The sequence below is a fragment of the Ciconia boyciana genome, chromosome 19 (genome assembly GCF_034638445.1).
Source record: "Ciconia boyciana chromosome 19, ASM3463844v1, whole genome shotgun sequence".
Lineage (NCBI taxonomy): Eukaryota > Metazoa > Chordata > Aves > Ciconiiformes > Ciconiidae > Ciconia > Ciconia boyciana.
The window spans coordinates 9,385,190-9,409,020 of NC_132952.1; the positions used below are offsets into that span (position 1 = coordinate 9,385,190).

At 49.5% G+C, this 23,831-nt stretch overlaps 1 protein-coding gene across 6 annotated transcripts in view; it reads left to right on the forward strand.

Annotated features, from left to right (window-relative positions):
* CAMTA1 (calmodulin binding transcription activator 1) overlaps nucleotides 1-23,831 on the forward strand; it is a 326,965-nt gene that overhangs the window by 64,889 nt on the left and 238,245 nt on the right. For all 6 annotated transcript variants that reach the window (XM_072884097.1, XM_072884090.1, XM_072884094.1 and 3 more), the window contains one exon: nucleotides 17,507-17,574. In XM_072884097.1, coding sequence (XP_072740198.1) covers nucleotides 17,507-17,574 — 68 coding nt within the window. The remainder of the gene's footprint in view (nucleotides 1-17,506; nucleotides 17,575-23,831) is intronic.

A 23,831-nucleotide genomic window follows, 5' to 3' on the forward strand; every position in this document is an offset into this window, starting at 1 on the left:
AACAGGCATTAGGTGACCGAGCAATTTGTTCTCAGCAGGTCGCTTCAGGAGGAGGTGGTTGCTAATTTACGTGTGCCCAGAAATTGCAGTTCATAATCAAAACACTGTCAGGGTTCGACTCTCAATTATGCCCAATTAATATGGGACTTTCAGTTAGTTTTCCCTAACTTAAGCGCACTTAAATTCGTTAAACTCTCCTTCTTCTCTGTAAGTGGCCAGCCTTCTAGAAACTATATAGTGGAATTAAGTGTCCCAGGGAGAGTGTGTGTGTGTGTATCTCTCTATATGTGTATATCTCTCTTGTGTGGGGACGGGGGTGGCTGCCCGGTGACTGAGCCTGGGGAGCACAGGAAGGACCTGAGGGCGACCGGTACGGCACACGGTGATCCAGGTATGGCAGCGCCGAGGGCTCTATAATCTTCTATTACTTTATCCCACTCCTTTTGCGGCCTGGCTCTTCCCTCTCCTCTCTACCACCCTGGCACGCTGAGCAGAGGTGTCTGTCGTGCTGCATGCCCCGATGATCTCGGATCACCTGGAGGTGATGCCATTAGCGCAGACCCTCACGGGCTGTGTGAATAATGCATCTTTCTCTTCCAACCCCCCTACTTTACCTTTTGGTCTTCCCCCCCAGCGCTGTTTCTATCAGGTTGGTCATTCGCCTGTTTGTTTAGGTCTCTGGGCTGGCTTTCCAGCCTGTCTCATCCTGATTTCCAAATGCCTCTTGTCATGTTCACATGCTGCCTTCTCACTGCTCACCTTCCAGGTCGTTGGTGAATATTAAGCAAGAAAGGATGTAGGCTGAGGACTAAATATAAAAGGAGTTAGGCAGGGAATCCCCATCTGGCTGGGAATGCAGAGCTCCTTGATGTCAAAACTGACTCTTAAGAACTTTAAATGCTTAGAGATAGAGAAAAGAACAGACTAATTCTGAAACGCATCCCTTTCTTTGTTAAACAAGATTGATTTTATTTTTTTTAGAAAGGCATATATTTTTAAATAACCTGTGAAATGAGCTCCCCGCTGTGGGCACGAAACACAGACTTGGGTGAGTATTCAAGGTCCCCTCTCGGCGGCTGGATTTGGACTACCTTAAAAGAGGGAGGGTTGTTTTCATCCCTGCTGTCGATTTGCCTTGACAGTGCGTTAAAGTCAATATTACCCTAAAAACATTCTGCTTTCATAACAGGCAATTTTGTTTGTGTTGAAAATGCTTTGTTTGATTTCTGGAGCCATTCATTACGGGATCAAGGCTTCAAATTGGAGCCAATTAGGTATAAGAGTTGCTTTTAAAAAGCTTTTTCCAAACGCCAAGAGCTTGAAGGTTAAAATGCAGTGAACTGAGCATCCAGCCCCGTGCGCAGGGAGTCTCTGCCGGGGTGGCCCCGCCGTGGCATCGGGTACCACCCGGGGCTGGCATCCCCCTCGCTGGGGCTGCATCCCTGCCAGGAGCCGGTGGCTGCAGTCACGCTGTGTACGGTGGCTCGCCCTTTTTCTATATTTAGTAAGAAATGCATCAGCATGCCTTTTCCTCCCTGAATTCCCTCTGGGAATGGAGCTAGTAAATAGCTGTTGCACTAAAAATAGCACCTGCACCAGCTCCTGGCAGCCTCTTTCCCTTCCCTGGCTGAACATGGACCCAAAGGGCTCCCACCCTGGGAGCAGGTGTTTGGATTTATGGGTATTTTTATTAAAAAAAAAAAAAAAGTAGCAATCAACCACTTAAAAATGTAAAGACCATGAAACTGCCTGTAATGCTTAACCTTTGGAAAACATTATTAGTGCTCTCAGCCATCTCCTCTCTATTTAATAAAACACGAGGCAGCCCCGGCACAGCCCGCAGTGATTTTCCAGCCGTTGCTGGCAGCCAAAAGGTGACCCGGGACTGCGCAGGCAGCCGGGCCAGGCAGAGCGGCCGGACCGCTCCGGGAGCACGCGTCCCTCACGCTCTCCCCTGGGTAACACGGGCATCGTCCCTGGTTTTGTACCAGCTTTCTGGTCAACTCCTTTCTGAGGAGAAATGCAAGAAATCCTGGGCAATTTGCTGCCCTGGCACTGCTCAGAACTGTAAACAGCTTTTATCACACAAATAATGTCCTTTTTTTCTTGTAATTTTTTTTTCCCCTTGTCTTTTTCTTAAATGTTTTCTCGAAAGTGAGGAACGAGTAAAATCTCAGAAGTCTGAAAATAACTTGCAAAGAATTTATGGTTCCCTGGTGCTGCTCTGGTTTTAGGTTATTTACTTTCTGTTCCAAGATACCAGATAATTCTGGGTTGGAGGGTGAGTTTCCAGCAGATGAAAATCAGCTGGCGATAGCGGGCCCTTCTCGGGGGCCAGACCTGCTGTGATGCCGCAGCCTAATGGCCCTGGGTTAATAGTTGTGGCTGGATACCTACCTAGGGCAGAAATGTTTCCACTTTCGTGCCCCACACAGAAGGAAGGGCAGTTTGATTGCAGCCATGAGCGTTAAGAGCCGCACAGGAGCTGATCCCATCCGTTAAGCAGCACTCGGGAGCTGCTTCCAGAAACTTGACCTGTCGTTCCCATTTTTGCGAAGAATCCACTGATTTACTGGGCGAGATTGGGGCGGGGGGGGGGGAGGGAACAAACACACCCCAAAACCAACCCAACCCAGCAGCACCGGCTGGGAATTGGAAATTGCAGCTGGGTTCCGATACTCATTTTTCATGGTTTGTTGTTGGTTTGGTTTTTTTTTCTTTCTAAACCTCAAATAACAGTTAAAAGGAGGAGGAAGAACTTAACGAGCCATGAATGCTTAAAATGAGGAAAGAGAACCCAGCGCTTAGATTTACAGCACAAATGGCTCGGGTCTTAACTTAGCCTGGGAACAACACTCCACTTTCTAAGGTGTTTTGGGTTTTCTTTTTTCTTTTGCTGTTGCGGTTGCTTCCCGGCGGGGAGGGCTGGGGGACCCCTGCAGACCCCCTGGCTCTGATGCTCGGTCCGTAGCTGCTCCATCCTGCCCGGTGGAAGGAAGAGGTATTTCTTAATTGGTTGTGTAATGGGATCATTTATAAAGTTTTAGGTAATAATACGAACAATTTCAAAAGGTCTTTTTTTCCTGTTGACACCCTAGGTTTTGTTTGAGGTTTACTTGGATTAATTTGGAGGATGTTTGGGGAAGAGAACAAATACCTGCTGGTATTTGATTGTGTTCGCACAGCTGCGTGATGAAGAGAAATGGCAGCAGAAGACCTTAAGCTCCATTATATTGTCTCTGGGAAGATTTGTGAGGGATAGCTGGGTCCTAGAAATAGAAGTGTGGAGCCTCGTCCCCGCAGTTAACCGGAGTGTTTTTGGGTCCGAGCATCAGGGTGACCCAAAAAAACTTTAATGAACGAACAGGCACCGCATTTTGCATCTCTGAAGGCTGCGCAGCAGGGAGCTCTCAGTTTCAGCTAATAGCTCTGTGGCCTGTGAGTAACGAGTAATTAATTTATATTAATATTTGAATAACGTTTTTTCTGGCCGCCTCTACTTGTTTACTCCTGTATTTGACATTGGTCCTTCTTCCATTTAGATTTTTTTATTTTAATGGAGCAATACAAGATTATGGACTCTTGCAACAGGTTGGCATCTGGCGATGCAGTGGACGTGCCTCTAGGAAGGACAGCCGGCAGCCGTTAGCCTCTCGCAGGCCCCTGTTCTTTTGGGATCTTGAATACTTAATACAACACTTGGGAATTGCATCAGCACACGGCCCGGCTTCATTTCAAATGCTTTTTGTAAAGTTCCATCGGCCTCACCGTGCTCAGGTATGGGGCTGCCAATGCTGTGATGCTCAGGACTCGATTGGTACGATTTTATCTGTTCACAAGTACAAAACATTAAAAATTATTGTAGGAATGATAATAATGAGTAGCACTGGTAATTTTTTTAAGGTTAAATGTTTGCACAATGATACAGGGACACTTGTGCGATATTTACAGAGCACCTTGGAGAGCTGGGAGAGTCTTTCACGTAAACAACACAAAAGGAATAAAACCATGAAATAATCATTTAAGGTAAAGCGACTCCGTTAATTAGCTAGACCTTCAGGAGAAGAGAGGTCCTCGCACTTGGAGGGCGGGAGGGGGATATATGAAGCACGAAAGCAGCAGCCTCCAGGACACCATTTTACGTTAATTAAGATACGAGGGACTGAGTTCATGGCAGGACAGCGCCGCTTTAGCCGAGGAAGTAAAATGTCCCAGGCACTGCTATTGCCAGGTTTCCGTGCTTTGCAGCTCTCTGTCTGACCAGCATCTTCATTCGAACACAGCTTTTATCATGATTTAATATGTATCTTTTAAGGAGGATTTTAATTCCCTGTTTGAAATAAGAAAACGCCATAAATCAGAGACAGAATCTTTTAACATTTACAGCTTTAAATGAATTCCTGTTGAGAGTCTCTTAAGCCAGATTTATATCTGATTCTGCATTGAACTGTGTCGTTATGTGGGACTGAAAAACTCTTACAAAATTAGGCATAATGCAAAAACATGCTGAAAAGACAGTTCTGCAGGAATGTGGAACATTATTATGTTAGAGGATATTGGAGTGAGGAATATGCAGAAAGGGACAATTACCGTGGATATTTTCCTTTTAATGAACCTTGCACAGTTCTTTGGTGGAAGGCTTTGCTGCTGTCTCCTTGCAGGAAAAGGCAAATTGAGAAAGCCCTGGTATTGTCCCCTCATCGGGCGTTTTGGCCTAGCTGCCTCGCTGCAAGGAGCAGGGCTTTGTGTCACCTGCGTAGCGGGAAGGAGGACGAGCCGGGCTGGCGGGTGATGCTCGCGGGCAGAGCAGGGTGAGCTGCTGCCCGGGGGCTGGAAGGAAGGCCGCCTGGGCGGGAGGGACCACACGTGCAGGCTCGTCAGCAAGGCCACCGTCTTCCTGATCCACGGGGAACGTGCGATGGGTTTCTGGTCTCAACTCGGAACGAGAGCTGGGGCCAGCCGGGGCTTTGCTCTGGCGCTGGATGGAGATCTCCTCCCCGGTGGGCGTACGGGCGGGATCTGCTCGGCATCCTTGTGGCATCCTCGTAGCCCAGCGCCACCGACTGCGATTTAAGACTAGGCATTTGGCAGGTTAGAAAAGAATAATTGCAAGGACCAAGCACAGTGTCCTGCTCTGACTAGTGCTATTTGTTTCGTGTCCACGTTTTACTCCTTGAAACCCACAAGGAGGAAATCTCTGTAGGCTCCCAGCCAAACGACCGTAGCAGCAGGTTGCAAATAAACAAAACCCAATGTTTTCCCCCAAAATGTGTTCCTAAGACCAGCAGTCCCGATTCTTACAGCTTGAGATCCACAAGCATGCTCCAGCCCCCTTGTTTACTGGGGCTGGAGTTGCTGGACTCAGCCGGTCTTGACTGGAGATATGGAACTGCCTTTCGCGGGAGAGCGTGCCCGGTGCATTGACGGAAGGGGATGGGAATAGGTGATGGATGGTGACGGAAGGCGGCATTGACGGAAGGTGATGGGAATAGCTCCAGGTTTTCCTCTCCACGGATCTCCTCCGGTGTCTGCCGTGGGATTGCTCCCTTGATGGGGGTTCAGCTTTAGGTGCTTCCTAACCTGCGATGAGCTCCTGCTTTCCCTTAAACAATGGCGATCAAGCAGGTTTGAACTCTTCCAATTTGGATAGAAAATAAAAAGTTAAACTTAGTGCATTTGTTGATGATGTGGTAGTTAAACCTGAATAAAGTAGGGAAAAAAAGATTACTAATGCAGATACTGCCTGAAGTACTGCTTCAGTCACTATTCTTCCAACTGAGATTAACTCGTCTGTTTTATTGAAACAAGCCCAAAGAGCTAAATATTCTCAATTTGCCTTCCTCAATTGAAGAATACAATAAAAATATGAGGTACTGTCTGGAAGATGTTTAATACTATAGCCCACGTGCCTTAGCTGGGGAAGAATTAGAGAGGTGAGGGAAAAAGAGAAAACTCTATACAGCATTAGGGTGGTATGTTTTATATAGAGATCCCTTGTGTTTCTCCCTCATGTGTGATGGTTGGCTGGGCTCGGTGAGAGACTGCCAGAATAAACACGAAGTGGTTCAATGGCAAAGTCGTTTGGGGCCTTTTCTCTCCCAAATCTGTACTTTTGCAAAATTTTTTAGGTAAAGAGTGCCCTTTGATTTTGCATTCAGCAGGGCTCAGAGTCTTGCATTGCCCGCAGAGGTAGGCTAACAGAAGATGGCCTGGTCTGTCCCGCCGTGATGCACCAAAGAGCGGTTGGGGTTTGCCGGTCGATGGAGGAGAGCTGCAGAAATTAAATGTTCCTCTTCCGTTTCTGTGGGAGTCGAAGGCAGGGTAGCGTCTCCCCATGCTGCGTACCTGCTCCGGAGCACGGGGACGCTCTTCAGCATCTTCAAACCGTGTGACTGTTCGAGTTATGTACAATAATTGAGGTTTTTACTATTACGCAGGGATTAATGCATCATAGATACCTGTATCTTACTGAATTTTCTTTTTTTATCCCACTGCACATTTGACTCTTTCAGGCTACGGAAGAGAAGTCCCATTTGCGGTACTAAAGCAAACAGGGACAGCAAGACGACAGTTCACATGTTTCTTTAAATCACAGGGTTTAGTCCAAGGTCCTTTAAAAGAAAGAATAATAATAATAAAATAATCATGTAATGATCTGTGGGTATTTTCCAGTAACTAAAGATTGGGCATTATTTAATATCGCTCTGTTTTACTGACTGTCCCTCAGTTTGGGACTCAAATGGAAGATAAAATCTATCCTAATCCCATTAGGCACCGGCTGATTCAAGGTCTGACTTTGCCAGTACTTGCAGCTAACAGGACTTCTGAGCCAAGCGGTTCAGGACAACCATTGCTGAGTCTGTTGGTGCAGAATTACGGTCTCGCTCTTATGAAGACCCGTTGCATATTTAAGTTTACTATTTTCCATGTGTATCTGGCAGGTGAAATTGCTGAGCAGATCTCGTTTAATTCTGGTGTCTGTTAAGCACTGCTTATTTACTTGATTGGGTTTTTTTTCTTCTCCTTTTCATGTGTTTTAGAGAAAATCATTTCTCGTCTTAATCCAGTTTCTTCATACCAGGTTAGCCTTGAAAATAAAGCACTTGAGTTGTCCCCTTGCTACTCTATAGAAGTTTAAGAGCGACGGGGCTAGCCGCTTTGAGCTCTGGTCATGCTGACCTGGAAGAAATGCCTTGTTTTAACTGAGCTGAGCCTTACAAATCTGTACAGCTCAATTGGCGTTTTCCTTCTAGTAATAAACACTCTCCAGCAACTTCTCAAATTCAAATTTTAATGAAAAGTGTGACAGAGTGGGCTGAAGTCTTACGTGTGCTGGAAAAAGATCTATGAATGCAGCCTAAATGGGATCGTGTAAAATAATCATTAATTATTAATTATCAGTGGAGAGCATCTGAATTTGCTGGGATGCGGGGAGGCAGTTGTTAAGCGGGGATGCTATGGGGTACCTTTATCTGGATAGATCACGTTCTCCCTTTGTGACATCTCGTTGGAAGTGTTTAGGCATAGGTGGAAAACCTGTTGTGGCTCAGTTTTGGATGACGTTGGCTGCACATTGGACTTTTTTTTTTAAGGTTTGGTTTTGTTTTTTAGGGGGTTTTTTTTAGGTTTTTGTTAGTGGGTTTTTTAGTGTGTGTTTGGTTTTTTTGGGTGCTTTGGTTTGGTCCGTCCCCCCCCGTCCCGCGCTCCTGTCTCTGCCCAAAATTTTTTTGGGGAATATGTCCAAGCCTGTTTGAACCTGTTTTTTCCGTGGTGCTGAGGCTGCTGTTGGTTTCCCTCTCTTACTCCTTTAACTTCAGGAGTTAAACCAAGCTGCGCGAGTGTTAACACTCGAGGCTCACCCCTTTCGCCGGCGCCCTGGGCGCGTGCTGCCCTGGCGTGACTGCGAGACGCCTTCGCAGTCAGATGACTTGATCAGCTATCGGAGCTCAGGATTCCTAAATGTCATCCTATAATGTCTAATTAAGGTTGCAGTTTGAAGACATCATGTACTTTAATTGAAAACCGTAAGAGTAATCCATTCAATTTTTTTCTGTTAAATTAATATTGTGGACCTTTAGCAGATGGTTAGCGAGACGCTGTTATTAATGACAACATCACGCTGCCTGCAATCCAGCCGCTTGTCGCCGTGCGCAACGCGGGGAAACAAGACGTACGTCTCCCAACCAAATGCGCTTTCCACTCCGTGGCTTTATTCTCCTGCGGTGCCAATTAGCGGTCCCAGGGCTGCCACCGCGCCGCTTCGGCAAGATTTAAACTCTGCAGAGGTGTTTTCTGCCGGGCGAGGCTGGGTGAGGGAGCTGGCAGCAGCCGGGGGCTGCGGGTCACCTTCTGCTCTCTGGCAAAGCAAGGGAAAGCAGGAGACTCTTTGGGCCCCAAAATTGTGGGGTTTTTCATCCGTTAGGGTAATGGCCCAAGTGGTCTGGCTTAAGCTGTTTAATGATATTTTCACAGGTATAAATAAGTGCCTCTGCGGTGTGCGAGCACGCACCGCGTTGGTAGGGGTGAGCTCTGCACCTCCGTCCCCGCATCCTCGTGGGCGAACATCGCTGGGTCGTGTTCGCCGGTCCCAGGTTTTGGTAACGAATCTTTTGTTCCCCCCTTTATGCTTCCTCTCTCCCCTCTCCTATCGCTTTGCTGCTTCCCAAAGGGGACAAACAGCAGTGGAGACAGCGGCAGCGGAGACGGGGGAAAGCCGGAATATTTATCGCTCTCTCCTACGCAGAGGCTCTAAAACGGCTTCTGCAAAATAAATCTCCTTTAAGACCCTTGCAGAGCGGGGTTTGGCTTATTGCTCCAGGAATAAAGAAAAGCCTTTTCTTCCCCAGGCGACTAGCTGGGAACCCCAGCAGCGATGGCTCGGGAAGCCGCCACGTCCTGGCGACTTGTGGTTTTTCTGTCTGCCAGAAAATGGGCGTTTAAAAACCAGCCCTTTGCTGGGGGAGCTGTGGTGGTGGAGCACAGGGCGAAGCAGAGCACCCTCGCCTCGGTGGGGAGGGCATCCCCAGGGCGAGAGCATCGCTCGGGGTGGAGGGTGCTCGGAGGGAGGAGCGTCGCGGATGCCGGGATCCACGATTCCCCACGGCGCCTCGTCCTTGCGGAGGAGGAATTTGCATCGGCTCCGAGGAGATGAAGTTTGAGTCCCGACGAGGCAGGGACCTCGTTACAGAGCGGCTCTCGGGTGCTGAGGCAACGGGGACCGATGCCGGTTTTCTGCGCGGGGCCGAGGCGTGGCGGAGGCTTTGTGCACGGCAGCCCCCCGGTACCGCCTCCCCCTGCCGGGGCAGGGAGCCCCTCGGCACAGTGGTGACTGTAAATGATTCAATTACTTAGCTGCAGATATTGATAATAAAACCCAGCTTCCATCTAATTAGATGGAACATTAGTTGGTGTACCCTTACTCAATTAGAAAAATACATTTTAATTGAAGTTTTAATTTCTTTTTGTCTTTTATTCCGTCGTGATGGAAGAGGCAATGTAGTAACTGGAAAGTTTGCTTTCAGGTACCTTGTATCAGACGCCAAACGAGGTAATGCCGTGCCGCCCCGCTTCTCACCCTGCGTTTTTGGGGGCAATTAGAGCGAGTCCTGCCAAAGCGCAGCTGATGCTCTGAGGCTGGTCGGGTTTTTGGAAGAAAATTCATGGCACGCTCTGGAAAACCAAAGCCACGCGAGTCCAGCCTGGCAACCTGCTCTGGCTTGTCTTGGCAAAATGCAGCACTGGGACACCTCTGTCCCGTCAGCCTCCAGCTTGTATCGCTAGTGCAGGCTGACGGTAGGACCGTAGTAATATCTGGGTTTGTTCCCCTTCTCAGCTTCCGAGTGTGCAGACCAACGTTTGTGCTTTAGAAAGCTGCAGATAGGTAACGCTTCAAGACTAAAAAACCAGCACTACCTGCAAAAGGAAATGAAACACTTTGGTGTAAAAGATTTTTGCTGTTGACAGGTGTTTGTCAACCCGACGGCAGCCCGACTTGCGTCTCTCTGCTCAGCACTCAAAAGCTGTGTTTGCTTTTCTCTTGCTTCTGATTTCTCCCTGGCTCACCGAGCGACATCCCTTTTGACTATTCCCTAGTGCTATTTTAGGCCAAACAACTGGACAAATGAAATGGTATTGCAATTTTTGTTCCAGTGCTAAACAAGGTAGTGAGAACTTGCTCTGTGTGGCTTTCAGATCAGTTTGTAGTTGTGATACTCCGAATATTAATGGCTTTGAGAGCGGGGACAGCTAGAAAATGAAAGCGGCTTGATCCCAGCTGAGGAGATGCTACATAATCAACATGAATTTGTATTTTCATTTCAGAGTAGAAGGACGATAAGGCAGCGATGGGCTGGAATTTGTCTTTATAGCAGCAAGGACGTGGAGATTTCCTAAGAGAATAAATGTGCTTGCTTAAGAGATCACAACTTTATTAGCTCTGTGGTATAAATCCAGAGATGTGTACAAACTCCCCTGCTTTCTCTTAAAACTTGCATATATTTCAGGCTTATTAACTTGGATGCATATAATTCATACAAATAACTTGAAATTCACACTTTTTTTTTTTGTTAAAAACTAATGATTTATTAGTTGGAGGCAAGATCGGTGCCTAAGCTACCTGGCACGGGGAATCCTGTTGGGGTTCCAATTTCTCTTTCTCTTTCAAGAGGTCAGGTGGGAATTGCTGATACCCTTGCAACGATGCAGAGATGACCTGGAGGGGGGTCGAGCTGGGAGGAGAGAGCTACTGCTCGACTCCATGGCTTTAGACAGCCCCCTGGTACCGTCTCTGGGACAACAATAATCCCAATTAGCTCCTGCTAAGGAGTGCCTGCGCTCGGGGTTTCAGGTGAGAGCCGTACGGGATTATTGCCTGCCAGCTCTGTCAAGTGATGCCGCTGCGCTTGCAGCCCTGCTGTCTCCGGAACTCGTGTCTCTATTAGCGCGTGAAGCCAAGCTAACGCGAGCGTCGGCTCACCCCGGAGCACGCTGCGCTGCTCGGGCTGCTCCCGTGTTCTCCCCACACCTTCGATGCTGTTGGACGGAGCATCCCACCCACAGCGGCGGGAGGCGCAGCTACAGCCGCATCCTAAACACACACATCCCATCTAATAGCGTTTCCTTGCATCTCCTCCGGGCTGAAATTCTGATTCAGAGATTGTCTTCTGCCAGGCAGAGGTATTCGTTGTGAATTTCAGAGCTTTTAATAACTTATTCTTTTTCTTCCAAACAATGCGTGTGTTCCACTGCAAGTCCTTTGGCTCAGAGCAGAACAGAGTCCGCAGCTTTCCTGTGCGTGTGATGGGTAACGGGCCTCTCCGACACCGCCAGCGTGTTGGATCCCTGCCCGTCGGTCCGTTCCCTGCTCGGTGATGATGTCCTCTTCAGCTCCTGTACGTAAGGACAGGGACGCTTTACAGAAGCTGCTGCGCAGCACGCGATGACGAGCGCTCTGCAGCGAGCTGCTCCCGGCTGCTCCTTGTCCCACGCTGCCAGGCTGCAGCGCTGCAGCTCGTCCTCCCCACGGCAGCTGGGACACGCATGGGAGGTGAGATCAGGTCGCCCGCTCCGCCGCAGCTGCGGGTGGTGATGTGCCGCCGTTAAACGTTGAAGGGGCTGAGAAGCTGCAGTCGCGCAGCGTTGGGTGGGAAGCGTGGTGCTGGCTCTCCTGCCACCACCGCCCCTCGGTCTGGGCCCCGGCGCGGCACCCTGAGCTGATAACGTCTGCAGTTCATTCCTCTGCTCGGTTCACGCGAGGCTTAACGGTGCAGCTCCCGCACGGGGCTGTCGGGGCGAAGCTGGAGGAGGAGTGATGGGAAAGGCTTGGGTGGCAGTCCTCTGGAGACCCTATAGCCCACGTGCGCCCTGTCTGATGCAGTTAACTGGCCTTTACAGCTGATGGCTCTTTAATGCATTCGAACTAATAATCTTAACAAATGGGGGAATGCAAAATAAAAATAAATGTTCATTTATATAAAATGCTTTCAGCCCAAGCAACAAAGTATAAATTAAACCACTGAATTATGTTTTATCCTAAACTTGGTCATATAATTCATGTGATTTTAATGTTAAATTATCTAATTGCTTTGAGGTGCTTCCATCAGCTGATCAAATTAAACCTTTTTTCCTCACCCGTGTCTTACAAGCTGTGAACGTAGGGCTCAGTCCTGCAGGCTCTCCCTTAGGTGGGAAAGCCACGTTGCCATGAAATCGGCAGGCACAGTCAGAAACAGATCTGGACCCACACAGCTTTCAGTATTTCGACCTTTCTCAGCAATGCTCGCGCAGTTCACTTGCTGACGTTTCCATAGCTGGGCTTAGAAGGGCTGGGGGCCAGCTGGCACATCCCGGCCGAGGGGCTGCTGGGCTCGGTGCGCGGTACCCGCGCCCACAGGGATGCTCGTGGGTGGCCTTGGGGTCCACCCAGTGCCACTTACCCTGACCGGTGCCTCGGGGGGACTCGCCCGCGGCGATGAGTCGGGCGTTTGCAGCAAGCGTGCGTGTCCCTTTATTTCTTCTGCTCGCTTTATAATTAAACAGTAAAGCTGAGGACAGAGAGCTGGGTTCCAAAGCCTGGCTCTGTCTCGTCTGACCTTGCGGGTGCCACGCTGCCTTTTGTTTGTAATCTCGGGCAACAAGCAATGGAAAAAGGGTTTGATAGGAGACAAAAGCAAACAATAGCCTCACTCCAAAGATACGATGAATGGGATGTAATTGAATTTTTTGGCGAAGACATTGATTTGACCCTGTAAGACACAGAGTGAATCATTAGGGGAATTAATGCATGTTAAAATGCGGGGGGTGGGGGGGGTTTGTGGTATGTGTTTATCAGAGGGCTTTTATTGTGCCTATAGTTTTGGTTTTAATTATTTTAATGACTTTTGTGTCTTCTAGTGATAAATCTATTTCTTCCCCCTTTTTTCCAAAAGAAAAACTGGTGTTGGTGTGACAAAGGGGTACATGCCCCAAGCAGCTGATGAGCCCCAGCTCTTCTTTAGCAGCCCTGCTTGTGCCCCAAAGCACAGACAGGCACACACTTTAAAAAAAGCATTTCTTGCCAACTGTATATAAAACATCAGTGTTAGTCTGACCTCTTTCTTCTGGGCCTTTCAGATTTATTTTTCCAATCTGCATATAGCAAAAACTCTGTAGGAATTAATTTATTGCAAGAAGCTGCGTGGGATATGGTGTTTAGGAGGAAAATTTCCAGACCTGGGCTGCTCGGGGCGGGTTTGACCCTGGGGTTTCGGAGTGCCGACCGCTCCCAGCTGCAGCTCCTTCTGTGCTGCCTGTGGCTTCAAGACTTCTCAGAAACCTCATCCTTGTATTTTGTGTCTCACAGGTGGCACTTTCCTCACCGTGCCGATGGATTTGAAAAAAATAGCTTTTTTTATGACTTGAGCTGCTTGGGCTCGTCCTTAGCTTGGTTTAGGCTTTGCTTGGAGGAGCTGCTTGGCTGTGGGTTTGTGTGTGCACGCTGCCTGCGTCACCTCTTCCACGAAAAGCATCTCCTTTTGCTCCTGCCTCCGACCTCGGAGCATCCGCTGCTGCGTATGCGGTACCCGTCTGTTTGCTGCTGACCCTGGATTCTGCAGTTTGCTGGGATTTTCCTGGGCGATGGACCAAAGTCGTATAGTTGCAGAAAGCAGAGCATTTAAAGAACGGGATTTAAAGGGGGTTTGCTGCTGACAGCAGAGAAGCCTTCCCCAGCTCATCCTCCTCACCCTGGCCCTGTGCATCCCGTCCTGGGACAGGCTTTCCCCATCCAGGCTGCGGGTGCTGACCCCAGGCATCTCGCTGCTGAGCTCCCCTGCTCCCATGCCTGGCGCACGCAGCTCTCCTATCGGCTGCCCTTACAAAACCAGCGTTTTGCTGTGCAGCACCAGTTTAGGGTTCACCCCGGTGCCCAGAATGTGCCTTTCACGGGAAACTCACCTTTTTGCCCGCTGTGCGTGTGTGTGAGTGTTCGCCGCGAGCGTCGCTGAGCATCACTGAGTCATCTGTTTCTCGCAGTTCTGCTCCAGTTCGAGGTGGCAGACGGGAAATTATTCTCCAAGTCTTGGTGCCTATGTAGTGACAGAAGTTGGCACATAGGCGTCGAACCGTAAACAGGCGTTTCTGCTCGCTGCTGCCCTGCGTGGCGTGGGGTTGTGTGGCCGGGATGGCGTTCAGCCGCTGCGGCAGAAGCTCTGCTGACACCAAACCTCGTTTGGACTCTGCGTGCCCGGTTTCGGCTCCCCCTGCACCAGCGGCCGTGCAAGCCGGATCAGGGAGCCGACGGCGTGGTAGCTCGTGACGCTGAGCGCGCCGGCCCCTCCTCGCTGGTGGTGCCGAGGTGTCCCGGTGAAGGGTGCGGTGCTCTGGGTGATGGGGCTGCAGGCAGGCATGGGCAGGGCGAGCAGATGATGCAGGAGGTTTTTGGGGGACTTTTTGGGGTTTTTGCCCCATTTGCGTGCCAGTCCTTGTAATTCTGAGTCCTCGGGGCACGGAAGGTAGCGTGGAGGATTCGCTGTCTCTCTGCTGTACGTGTTAATTTATAGCGCTGCCGTGAGCTAGATTTTCCTTGTTATCCAAGGTATTTCCTCTGGAGGAGGGAAATCAGGCTGTAATATATCATTAAGCAGAAAGCCTGGGGGAGCTCCTATCCTAGTTGATGCAGATCCTTCTTTTATCCTGTTAGAAGAATTGAATTATACGTTTTGAGTTGTCTGAAGATCCAGCCTGGAGCCTGGTTGGAGCTGTGGCGTTCCGTACCGCCGCAGCAGGGGTGGGGGCTCCCCGGCCATCTCGGTAACACGTGCGTGTGTTTTGGTGGGTCGCCCGCGTGCCTGCGGCATCAATCGGCAGCTTTTTCTTTGGCCTGCCCAAATGCGCTGAGCAGGCCCCGGCCAGCAGCGTGGAACAAATGTTCTGCCTCCAAACACGAGCGTCTCGTTGCCGCAGCTCCGCCCGTCGGTGACAGTTTTGGGATGAAGATTTTGAGCGTGCAGGGTATAGGCCGGCTGGAAGGAATAAAGTAAACAAGCCTTGGGTAAGACTGATGTTCCTTTACCTGAAATACTTTGGTTTTCTGTGCTATCGCAATATGTTTATTCAGCAACGAAAGTTAAAAATCGCTTTATTCTCCTTAGGGCAAGTTGATTTTTAGTAGGAGCAGGCAAAATCCCATGCTCATCTGAAACCCCCCTAAACCTGTCTATTTTTGCAGGATTTTGAGGGTGAATCAGCCAGATCCGCCTCTGCATCGGAGGGATTTGTTTCTGTAAACGCCTGCTCATACAGACCATCCTCCACCAGCGTCCGGGGGACTTGGGTGTTAGAGAGGGTGTAGAGAGAGCTCCCTCTTCGGCATCCGCTGGTGCTTGTTCCTTGGTATCTCCAAAGCTCGTCTCGCTGTAAGGTGCGAGATGACGCACATTTGTAATGTAGGGAGTCGAGGACATAACGTGGGATGAGTTGGGAATAAAATTCTGCAGACCGCAGCACATTTGGTGGAAATACTGTACTGGCTTTAAAAAAAAAAAGCAGATCTTGTTTCATATTTTCTGAAGAATTTTAGTTGCAAAGTATTTTATGGGGTTCTTTTCATATATATATGTGTGTGTGTATATACACACACACAAGCGCGCATAAAATCAGCGGTTGGCTCCTACAGCTCGCACCCTGTGTCAGGGCCGTGAGTTAATGCTGCATCGGTGGCTCTTGCGGGGAGCGATGGGCGATGCCTTTTCGGAGCCCAATGGACTCCTGGGGCCAGACCGTTTTGGCCATGCAGTGTCCGAATTTTAGCACTTGCATCTGATTCAACTGCGACTCCTGTAAAAGCGCAAGGTTTGGCATGTTCTCTGGGAAGGTCGCGAGTGCAGATGCTGTGCCAGTGACCGGTGTCTCGGTGGAGGGCTGCACCGGGTTATTTTGGTACCGAGGTTTACGTGGCAATTAGAAATTAAAGAGAGGTGTTTTTGGAGCTTCATGTCACTGCTCCTCCTCCTGGCTCACGTAGAAGCAGTACTGCTCCCATCATCTGCTGCTACGGTAATCGTTTAAAAATGCAGAGTCGGGCTTGGGAAATGAGGGGTGCGGCGGTGGATTCTGGGAGAATTTATTTGCAGTGTAAACATGTTGGTTAGGAGTCATTAATATGACATTCACACAACTCTAATAAAGTACATAACACGGAGATCTGGCACCACTGCAATACCCGGAGGACATTAAGTGTGAGTCTTAAAACCAAGAGTATTGGAAACAAGATATTTTTACGTCTCGTTTGGGAGTAATATAATTGCATTTTGTGGCTCTAGCAGATGCTTGGGCCAGCTGGTTGGAGAGCACTGTGGATTTTTTTAGCTTTGGTACTATACAACTACAACCCTTATATAGAACTATCTTTAAAAAAAAAAAGTCTCCTGGTCGAAAGACCCATTTCTTGTGCGTGCATTACCTTCGTGATGGCGCAGCCTGTAGACGCTTCTGCTGCAGTCGCTCTGGCGATCAAACTGCACGCGGTCTGGGGGGCTGATTTGAGCAGCTGAGCATTCAAGGCAGCTTCACTGACCTTTCTGCATAGCCTTTGCTATTGCACGTCTCTGAGAGGGAGACTCTGGACCCGGCTGGGAGGCAATTTTTGGAAGAGAACCATCAAAAAACCTACATGGTTCTGAGTATATCCGGGGGGGGGGGGGGGCGACACACCTTGTTTCCAGCAGCCTGTGGACTGCAGCCCCAGGGCCCTTGGCCGTCTCTAGGTGTTGGGACATTGCTGATGTGGTGACAGCAGCCATCGTGGTTAGGGACGGTCACTGGTCCCGCGTCTCCTCCGGCGCGGATCGCCCCGGTCTCTCCCAGGGCTGCCAACGATGCTCAGCCTGTCTGCGGTGTGGCCACTCCACAGCCGCTCTGGGTTTGTACCAAGGAAATTGATGGGCAGCCATCCCACGTTTGTCAGGCGTATGTACAGGCGCTGTCGTGAATTATCTCGCCGGCGCCGATAATTTCCTGCAAACAAATCGGTTCTGATCTGGAAGTAATCACCCGTATCATTCCTGCGAGTGGGAGCGATGACTTATGTTGATGTCACCCACTGGCTTTTTATGGCAACGATTAATAATTCAGTAATTCTCTCTGCAGTGATGCTGTTCTATTTATAAATATTTAATTTAGCTTCCCGTGTCCGCGTTGTCGCTGCCCTCCCCTTTGCCTCCTGACGTAACGCCAGGCTCTCAGCGATGCTGCGGTCACCAAAGTTACCAGCGAATTGTCTGTGCTGGCAAATGTGAATGCCGTTCCTCATTTGCATCTCCTCATTACGTTATTTAAGTCTGGCTTTGGTGGCGTGAATATGAACATTGACCGAGCGCGCTATTTCAGTCAAAACTTGATTTAAGCTGCAGACCTAACCCGGGGCTGGTGGCTCCTTGGCTCTGTTATAAAACTTCTCTGTTACAAAACTTTCTGGTTTCCAACACAGCCATGCAAATAACTTTTTTTTCTTTCTGCGTTTCTCTTTCAGGAAATTGCAGCTTATTTAATAACGTTTGAAAAGCATGAAGAATGGCTAACAACTTCCCCTAAAACAAGGTAACGTTGCTCATGCTTCAGCACATTGACTCATTCTCGCTGATGACTTGACTTGCTAATCAATGCGTTGGCCACCGAGTGAAAAGTCCCAGTCATGCTTGATGGCTTGTGACACCAAACTCTCATTAATTGACTTAATGAGCATTTTATTGAATGAAATCAGATTGATTAAAAATGGAACAGCTGCAATCTTGACAGGTTAAAGTTTTAACTGGATTGTTCAGGATTTAATTGTATCCCTTCAGATGAATGGATTTGAAAGCCTTTGAGCGAGGTTGCAGGCTATTTATCTTGACAGTGCTCCCTACAGCCTCCAACTTTAAATAAATATAAGAGCGCAAAGCCCTCCCCTGTGCTCTGCCTGTTTAACATGCAGTCGCAGGGATTGTTTGCGTTTTGGTGTTTTTCTTGCTGGGGTTAAGTGTTTGATGGCGAGGAGATCCCAAAAAGCCGCATTAACAGACATGTTTGCAGTTTATTATTCAGTAAATGTCATGTCTTCTTCGCGCTGCCATAAATGTTTAACTCCTCCGCTCCCCTGGGAGCCGGTACGTGAAGTTTCGGCTGCGGATGTTTTCCTGCCGTTTTGGCTGTGTTGGGGCTCGCAAAGTTTCCGTACATCTCACTAACACAAAAACCGACTCTTGCTTGCTAATGTTGCGGGGTTTCTTCTTTTTTTCTTTTCCCAGTCCACCTCTTTCCTCTTGAAGAGGGCAGGGTTATTGGAGGGAGCCTGCTAGGACCAAGGGGGGAGGAAAGCCTTTTCTAGCACCCCGCATCCCGTCGCCAGCCGCTGCAGAGACCCGGTGCCAGAGGCGTCCTGAGCAGCTCGTTGCTGGGTTTGGCATCGCCTCCCTCTGTCATTAGCAGGGGCAGAAATTAGAGTGAGGCGCAGGGACCGGTACCGAACGTGACAAATAGTACAGATTGATTCCCCGGCTGTTTCACAGCTCCCGGCCGAGGACGGGAGGGAGGTGGAGGAGGGCAGGGCAGCAGCAGTCAGGGCACAGAGAGGACCTGCTTCCCATGGAATACGTGGAAAAAAAGAGCTATGCGATTTTAGTTTGGTCCCCCCCACACCTCCTAGACTCTTCTGTATTTTTTGTGACATCTTTAAGTAATGCATTTGCTTGTCGTATTAAAACGTGTCTGTAACACCTGGAAAGGGAGACATCTGAAACCTGATGGCCTTCGCAGGTGGCTCTCCAAGACCCAAAGCTGCTGCGGTGGCCGAGGGGCCCTCGGATGGGCCCTTCCCATGACGGCACCTGGGAGCCTCACCCGGGTGAGCGTGTACGTGCTTCGTTTCACTCCCCTTCACGGCCGCAGGACAGCGGGTAATCGATAATGTTAGAGAAGGCTTTTTTCTGACCTGGGAATCCAAGTTTCAGAATGAACGCAAAATAGTTTCTTGCTGCACCTTTGCCAGATAAGCCTATTAAGTGGTCAGAAAACATATTAACTAGTCTGGGTATACAGGGTGTCATTAAAGGTACGAGGTTATAAATGTTTTTGTAGCGGCGTTTTATGATCTTTAAGAGTTTGGTTTGCAAAAGGCAATGCATGAAAATAATTTTCTGATTAACATTACAATACTTTCCTCCTATGTGTTTACACTTGAAAGAAAGAATGTCCCAGGAGAAGGAAAGTTGTGACGGCTGTTCAAGGACCTTCTTAAATTGTTGAATTAGTTTTCTTTTTTTTTTTAATATAAAAATTAATTGGAATAGTTAAATGCTGAGTTCATACAATCAGGGCTCTCGGTATTACAGAATTAATGACATCGATCCGGTGCTGAACTGGAACACTCCCCGTTCTTTGTTTGCTGCTGTGGGTGCCACTAATTTCATCTCAGAAAATTAATAGAAATGAATTGCACCACTGACACATATGGAGTTTCTTAATAAGGTGATGTATAGTGTGATTTGAGGAGCCGCTGCTAAAGGATCGCTGTAGTGGACTCTGAGAGCGGCTGGGCGCTGCGCTCGGGGAGCGTCGGCCGGCGGTGGGTGCTGGCGATGGGGTTCTGCGGCAGGCCAGTGCCGAAGGAGCTGCGGCTGAGCTGGCTGGCGGCGGCGTGACCGGCCAGGCGGCAGGTCTCGAAACCTCTCGGGTTGCTGAGCTGATGCAGGAGGTGGCAAAAGAGGAAGAGACATGCCTGCCGCTTCCAAATGGCTTAACTCCTTTCTCGTAAAGAAGCTGCCGTGTTCATGGCACAGAAGCGGTCAGGTATTGCTCTGGTCATGGTTGGAGGAGGAACCCTCTTAGGATGCCATTGCGGTGGCATTAGAGGGGCTATGAGAAGGCTTTTAAAGGTCTCTAAAATTGCTTTTTTATGAAACTTCTTGTTGGATGACTCTAATTGATGAAATATGCTGATATAAATACACTGGAATATTATTACAACAGTCTTTTGAGTGCTCCAGTTTATCAACATAAATTAACAAGTACACCTCGCAAGGCATCGACCTTGATGTTTCCTTGAAATGGTGTTTGGTTACTTGATAATGTGCCAGATAATCTGCAGCGGGTATTCCAGTCAGCAGGGTGAACTGGGGAAGCTTTCTGCTAATGCAGCAAGGCTGAAGTCTCTGACATTTCCGAGTTTAAATGCAAATCGTGACGACAAAAAAAAAATTACTTGACATTTGTATATCAAGTAGAACTTAATTGTTATTTACATTGGAATTTCAATGACAAAGCTGACTTTCTTAGTCCAAAAACATTCTGCTAGATGAAGATACTTTGCTTATCTGTTTCCAAGTGCCTTCTGTAATTATCCTTTTTAGAGTATTTTAAAAATACGCTGGAGCGAGCCGATGGAGCTTCACCTGTGTTTCACAAGTGAGGCGCAGGCAACCGAAAAGACTTGGCCATGGCCAGGAGCTGCAAGGGTAGGTTTCCAGCTGGGGGTGCCGTTCGGGTGTGTTTATGCCCCTTACTGCATTGCATTTACGTTTCTGCGGCATGTACAGCAAAACCGGAGGGCTTGGGGCGGGCGTGTGGCAAGTACCAAGCGCTCGTTTCCTCCCTTGCAAAGCCCAAAAGAGAAATGTTCCTGGGGAAGCGTTTCTGGAAGCTGACGACGTGATAAGCCGTCACTCGTACGGATAGGCGAAGCGGCTGGGGAAATTCCCAGATACGGGTTTTTCAGCCCGGAAAGAGCCCAAATGCTGTTTTTAGGCAGTGAGACTTGGCAGTGATTAATATTTCTGCAACTAAGAAAGTTGGGTGGCAGCCTGCTCCTGCAGATCAATAGCAATTTACATACACTGTCAGTATGCATTTGGGGTAATTCAGTTTTACTTCTGCTACCTACTGGGTTATTTTTAGCATTTTAATTCCCCCCTCCTGGCTTCAGGAAAACAAGCGTCGCTGTTGGTGTAATAGGCAGGGACAGTAGGCTGGGCGGCATTTCCCACTGATAAATCCCAACCTAATAAATCACAGAGTTGTCGGGACCGGTTCGTAACAGCGGCGACAGCAGCAAAAGCCGGCTGAGCTCCGTTTGCACGTCTGGGTGCAGTGGGAAGGGCTCGTCCCGCCCGTCGGCCCTGCCGTCGCTGGGGAGCGGGCGCGGGCTGCGGAGGGGCGATGCCTCGCGGCCCCGCGGTGAGCCGAGGCTTCAGGGAGGCTGGACCCGGCTCCAGTCCCAAGGACGTGCCAAGGTAGCGAAAGGCAGAAAAATAAGTAACCGGGCTTTCTTTCGTCATAGACGTTGTTTCTTGGAGAGGACTATTCTACCATTTAGTCACCTCAACTTTTGCTGATGCTGGTCTCTAAATCAGGGGATGCAGATTACATTAGACTGGTTAGAAATCACTTTTCCCGATTGAAAATGCACTCACAACAATCGTTGTTTTCCTCTGTTGCTTTTTTAGCTATTTTTGCTGGCTCCAGAGTTTTGAAATTTCCCGAGAAATTCAATTTGTTATGTTAAGCGTGGGCTTGTGCCTAGGCTGGAGCAGAGGGTACCAGTCCGCAATGAGATTTAGAGGGAGCGTGGCGGGAAGACCTAACACAATCAGTGTTTCAGCAAAACTGCCTGGGGGGCTGTGAAAGCGAGAAGAAACGTGCCCGTCTCCCCTGGCGAGCGTCGCCGTGTGCGGTGAGCCCGGCTCCGGGCCTGGCCCTCCCTTGCTGCCGGTGCCGGGGGCTGGAGCCGGGGATGGGGCAGGGACGGGGTCAGCATCGACCGATCCCTCGGACGTCGGGGCGTTGCCGGGGAGGACCGGCCCGGCTCCGCGGCGAGGGGCAGGATGAGTGCGTCCCGGGAGCCTCACCTCCTCCCACCCCGCGGCCCGTCGCCCAAGGAGCACGCCCCGCTCCTCACCTGTCCGTCGGTCCAGCTTAAGGGACGTATTTGATCCTGGATATCTTTATCGGGGGCTTCTTAAAGATAAGTTAGGATCTTGCAGTATATTAATTCTGTATTAAATAATTAATAGTAAAATTAATTGAATTATTCAATTTTCAGGTAAAAAATAGGGTAATAAATATTCATAACTTATTTTATTAAGGGAATTTCCATTTCCTATGTCATTAAAGTGAGATTAACTAAGGTTGGGTTTAAATGAAGATTGAAAACAATTGTGCTTCGGAATTAATTCACTGCGTTAGGCCATTGCCTTGCGAGGCGGCTCTCCGACGCGCTCTGTGCGGGAGCCGTCCTGCTGCGTTGGGTGGGTGCTGCTGCCGGGACGTCCTGGCACTCGTGAAGTGAGCTGGAGGCTCCGTGTTGAGGAGAAGCTCGTGTGAGCTGGAGGCTGGGAAAAGGCGACGACCCAGAACTTGTGATCGACGGCAGAAGTTCTGTCCAGCTCCCCTTCTGCTTGCCGCAAGTCAAAATACTCTCGAGTGGACTCTCTCTTGTTTAGACTTCCGAGGTGCGTTTTAAAGGTCCTCGCTTTCTCGCGTAGCTCGTACCCTACGCGGTGTCCAGGACCATCAGCCTCACCTGTGTGCAGTGCTGAAATTCTGGGTTTTCTGCTCGTGCAGCTGGAAGCTCTGTGTACATGTTTGGGGTCACGTATGACCTGTTTTTCCTTCATCGAAGGCAATGTGTGTGCTGTCAGCTCTTTCCGGCTCGGGATGCTGCTTGGCATAATCCCTGCTAAATGTGGCACATCTCTCTTTACACTTTAGAGATTTCATGACTCTCAACACTTTCTTCTCGCAGTATTTCGTACTTCCCCCCCCAAGAGGATAAACAGTACAGAGATGGTTTTAAGAGGCATTGATTCATATAGATTTTTGGCCGCCATGGTCCAGGGGTGTTGAGATGCCAATAATTAATTCCTTTAACAGCTCACCCCGTTTGTTGTAACATGACCTAACGGCAGAATCGCTGGGAGCCATCAGGATGCCTGGCCCAGATCAGTCGACGCTCTTCAGTATCTCATGCAAACCCTTCCACGACTGCTCCAGCCTGGGCAGCAGCTGCAAGCTGGTGCTCCTGCAGAGCTGGTTTCCCTTCGTATTTAACCGGCGTCGCAGGAGAGCTGCATCCCTGCGGAAGACAGCGCTGGCCAGCTTGGATGACCGAGGCAAGATGTCCGTTTATCCATTACGGCTGGGATTCACCCAGCATGGACGGTGAAGGTTGGCTCCTCCAGCCTGCTGATCTCTGCAGCCACCACGCGTGGTCACCAGGCTCCGACCTCGCCATGCATCAGCTGGGTGCGGTTTCAGAGATGCTGGCCCCGCAGCTGGTCCATGCACACAGACCTCTTCTCCTCGCCCCGCTGCCCGGCTTTGCGGGGGACGGTGGCGCTGGGGTGCGAAGGCTCCTGCTCCTCTTCATGCAGGGTCGGGGCAGAGTCCTGCAGCATCGCCCCTGGGAGAGGCAGAGAACCCCAGAAGACATGGAATCATCAGAAAAAGCAATTATCTGATAATAAAGCGATTAAATTATTCGGCACACTACTGTCTGCTTTCAGCGAGGCTTGGTAAGCTTTTCCCATCGATAGGTATGGCCAAGAAAAAGACGTGGCGTTCGTTTTTGGACACAACTGACATTCAAAATGTGGGCAGGCTCTGCCTATTTCTAGATCAAACGTTATGGGGGTGGGAGGACGCTCAGGGTTTCAGAGGCTGCTCGATACGAGTGAGTCCCCCCGTGTCGACCGTGCGGTCGGGGCTTAACAGGCTGCCAGCCAAATAAGAGAGGAGCTGCCTTTGTCCTGGTTAGAGCAGATGAAAGGTAGAAGTGTGCGAGGAGAGATTTTGGGCTGGGGCTCCTGACGGCCGGAACCAGA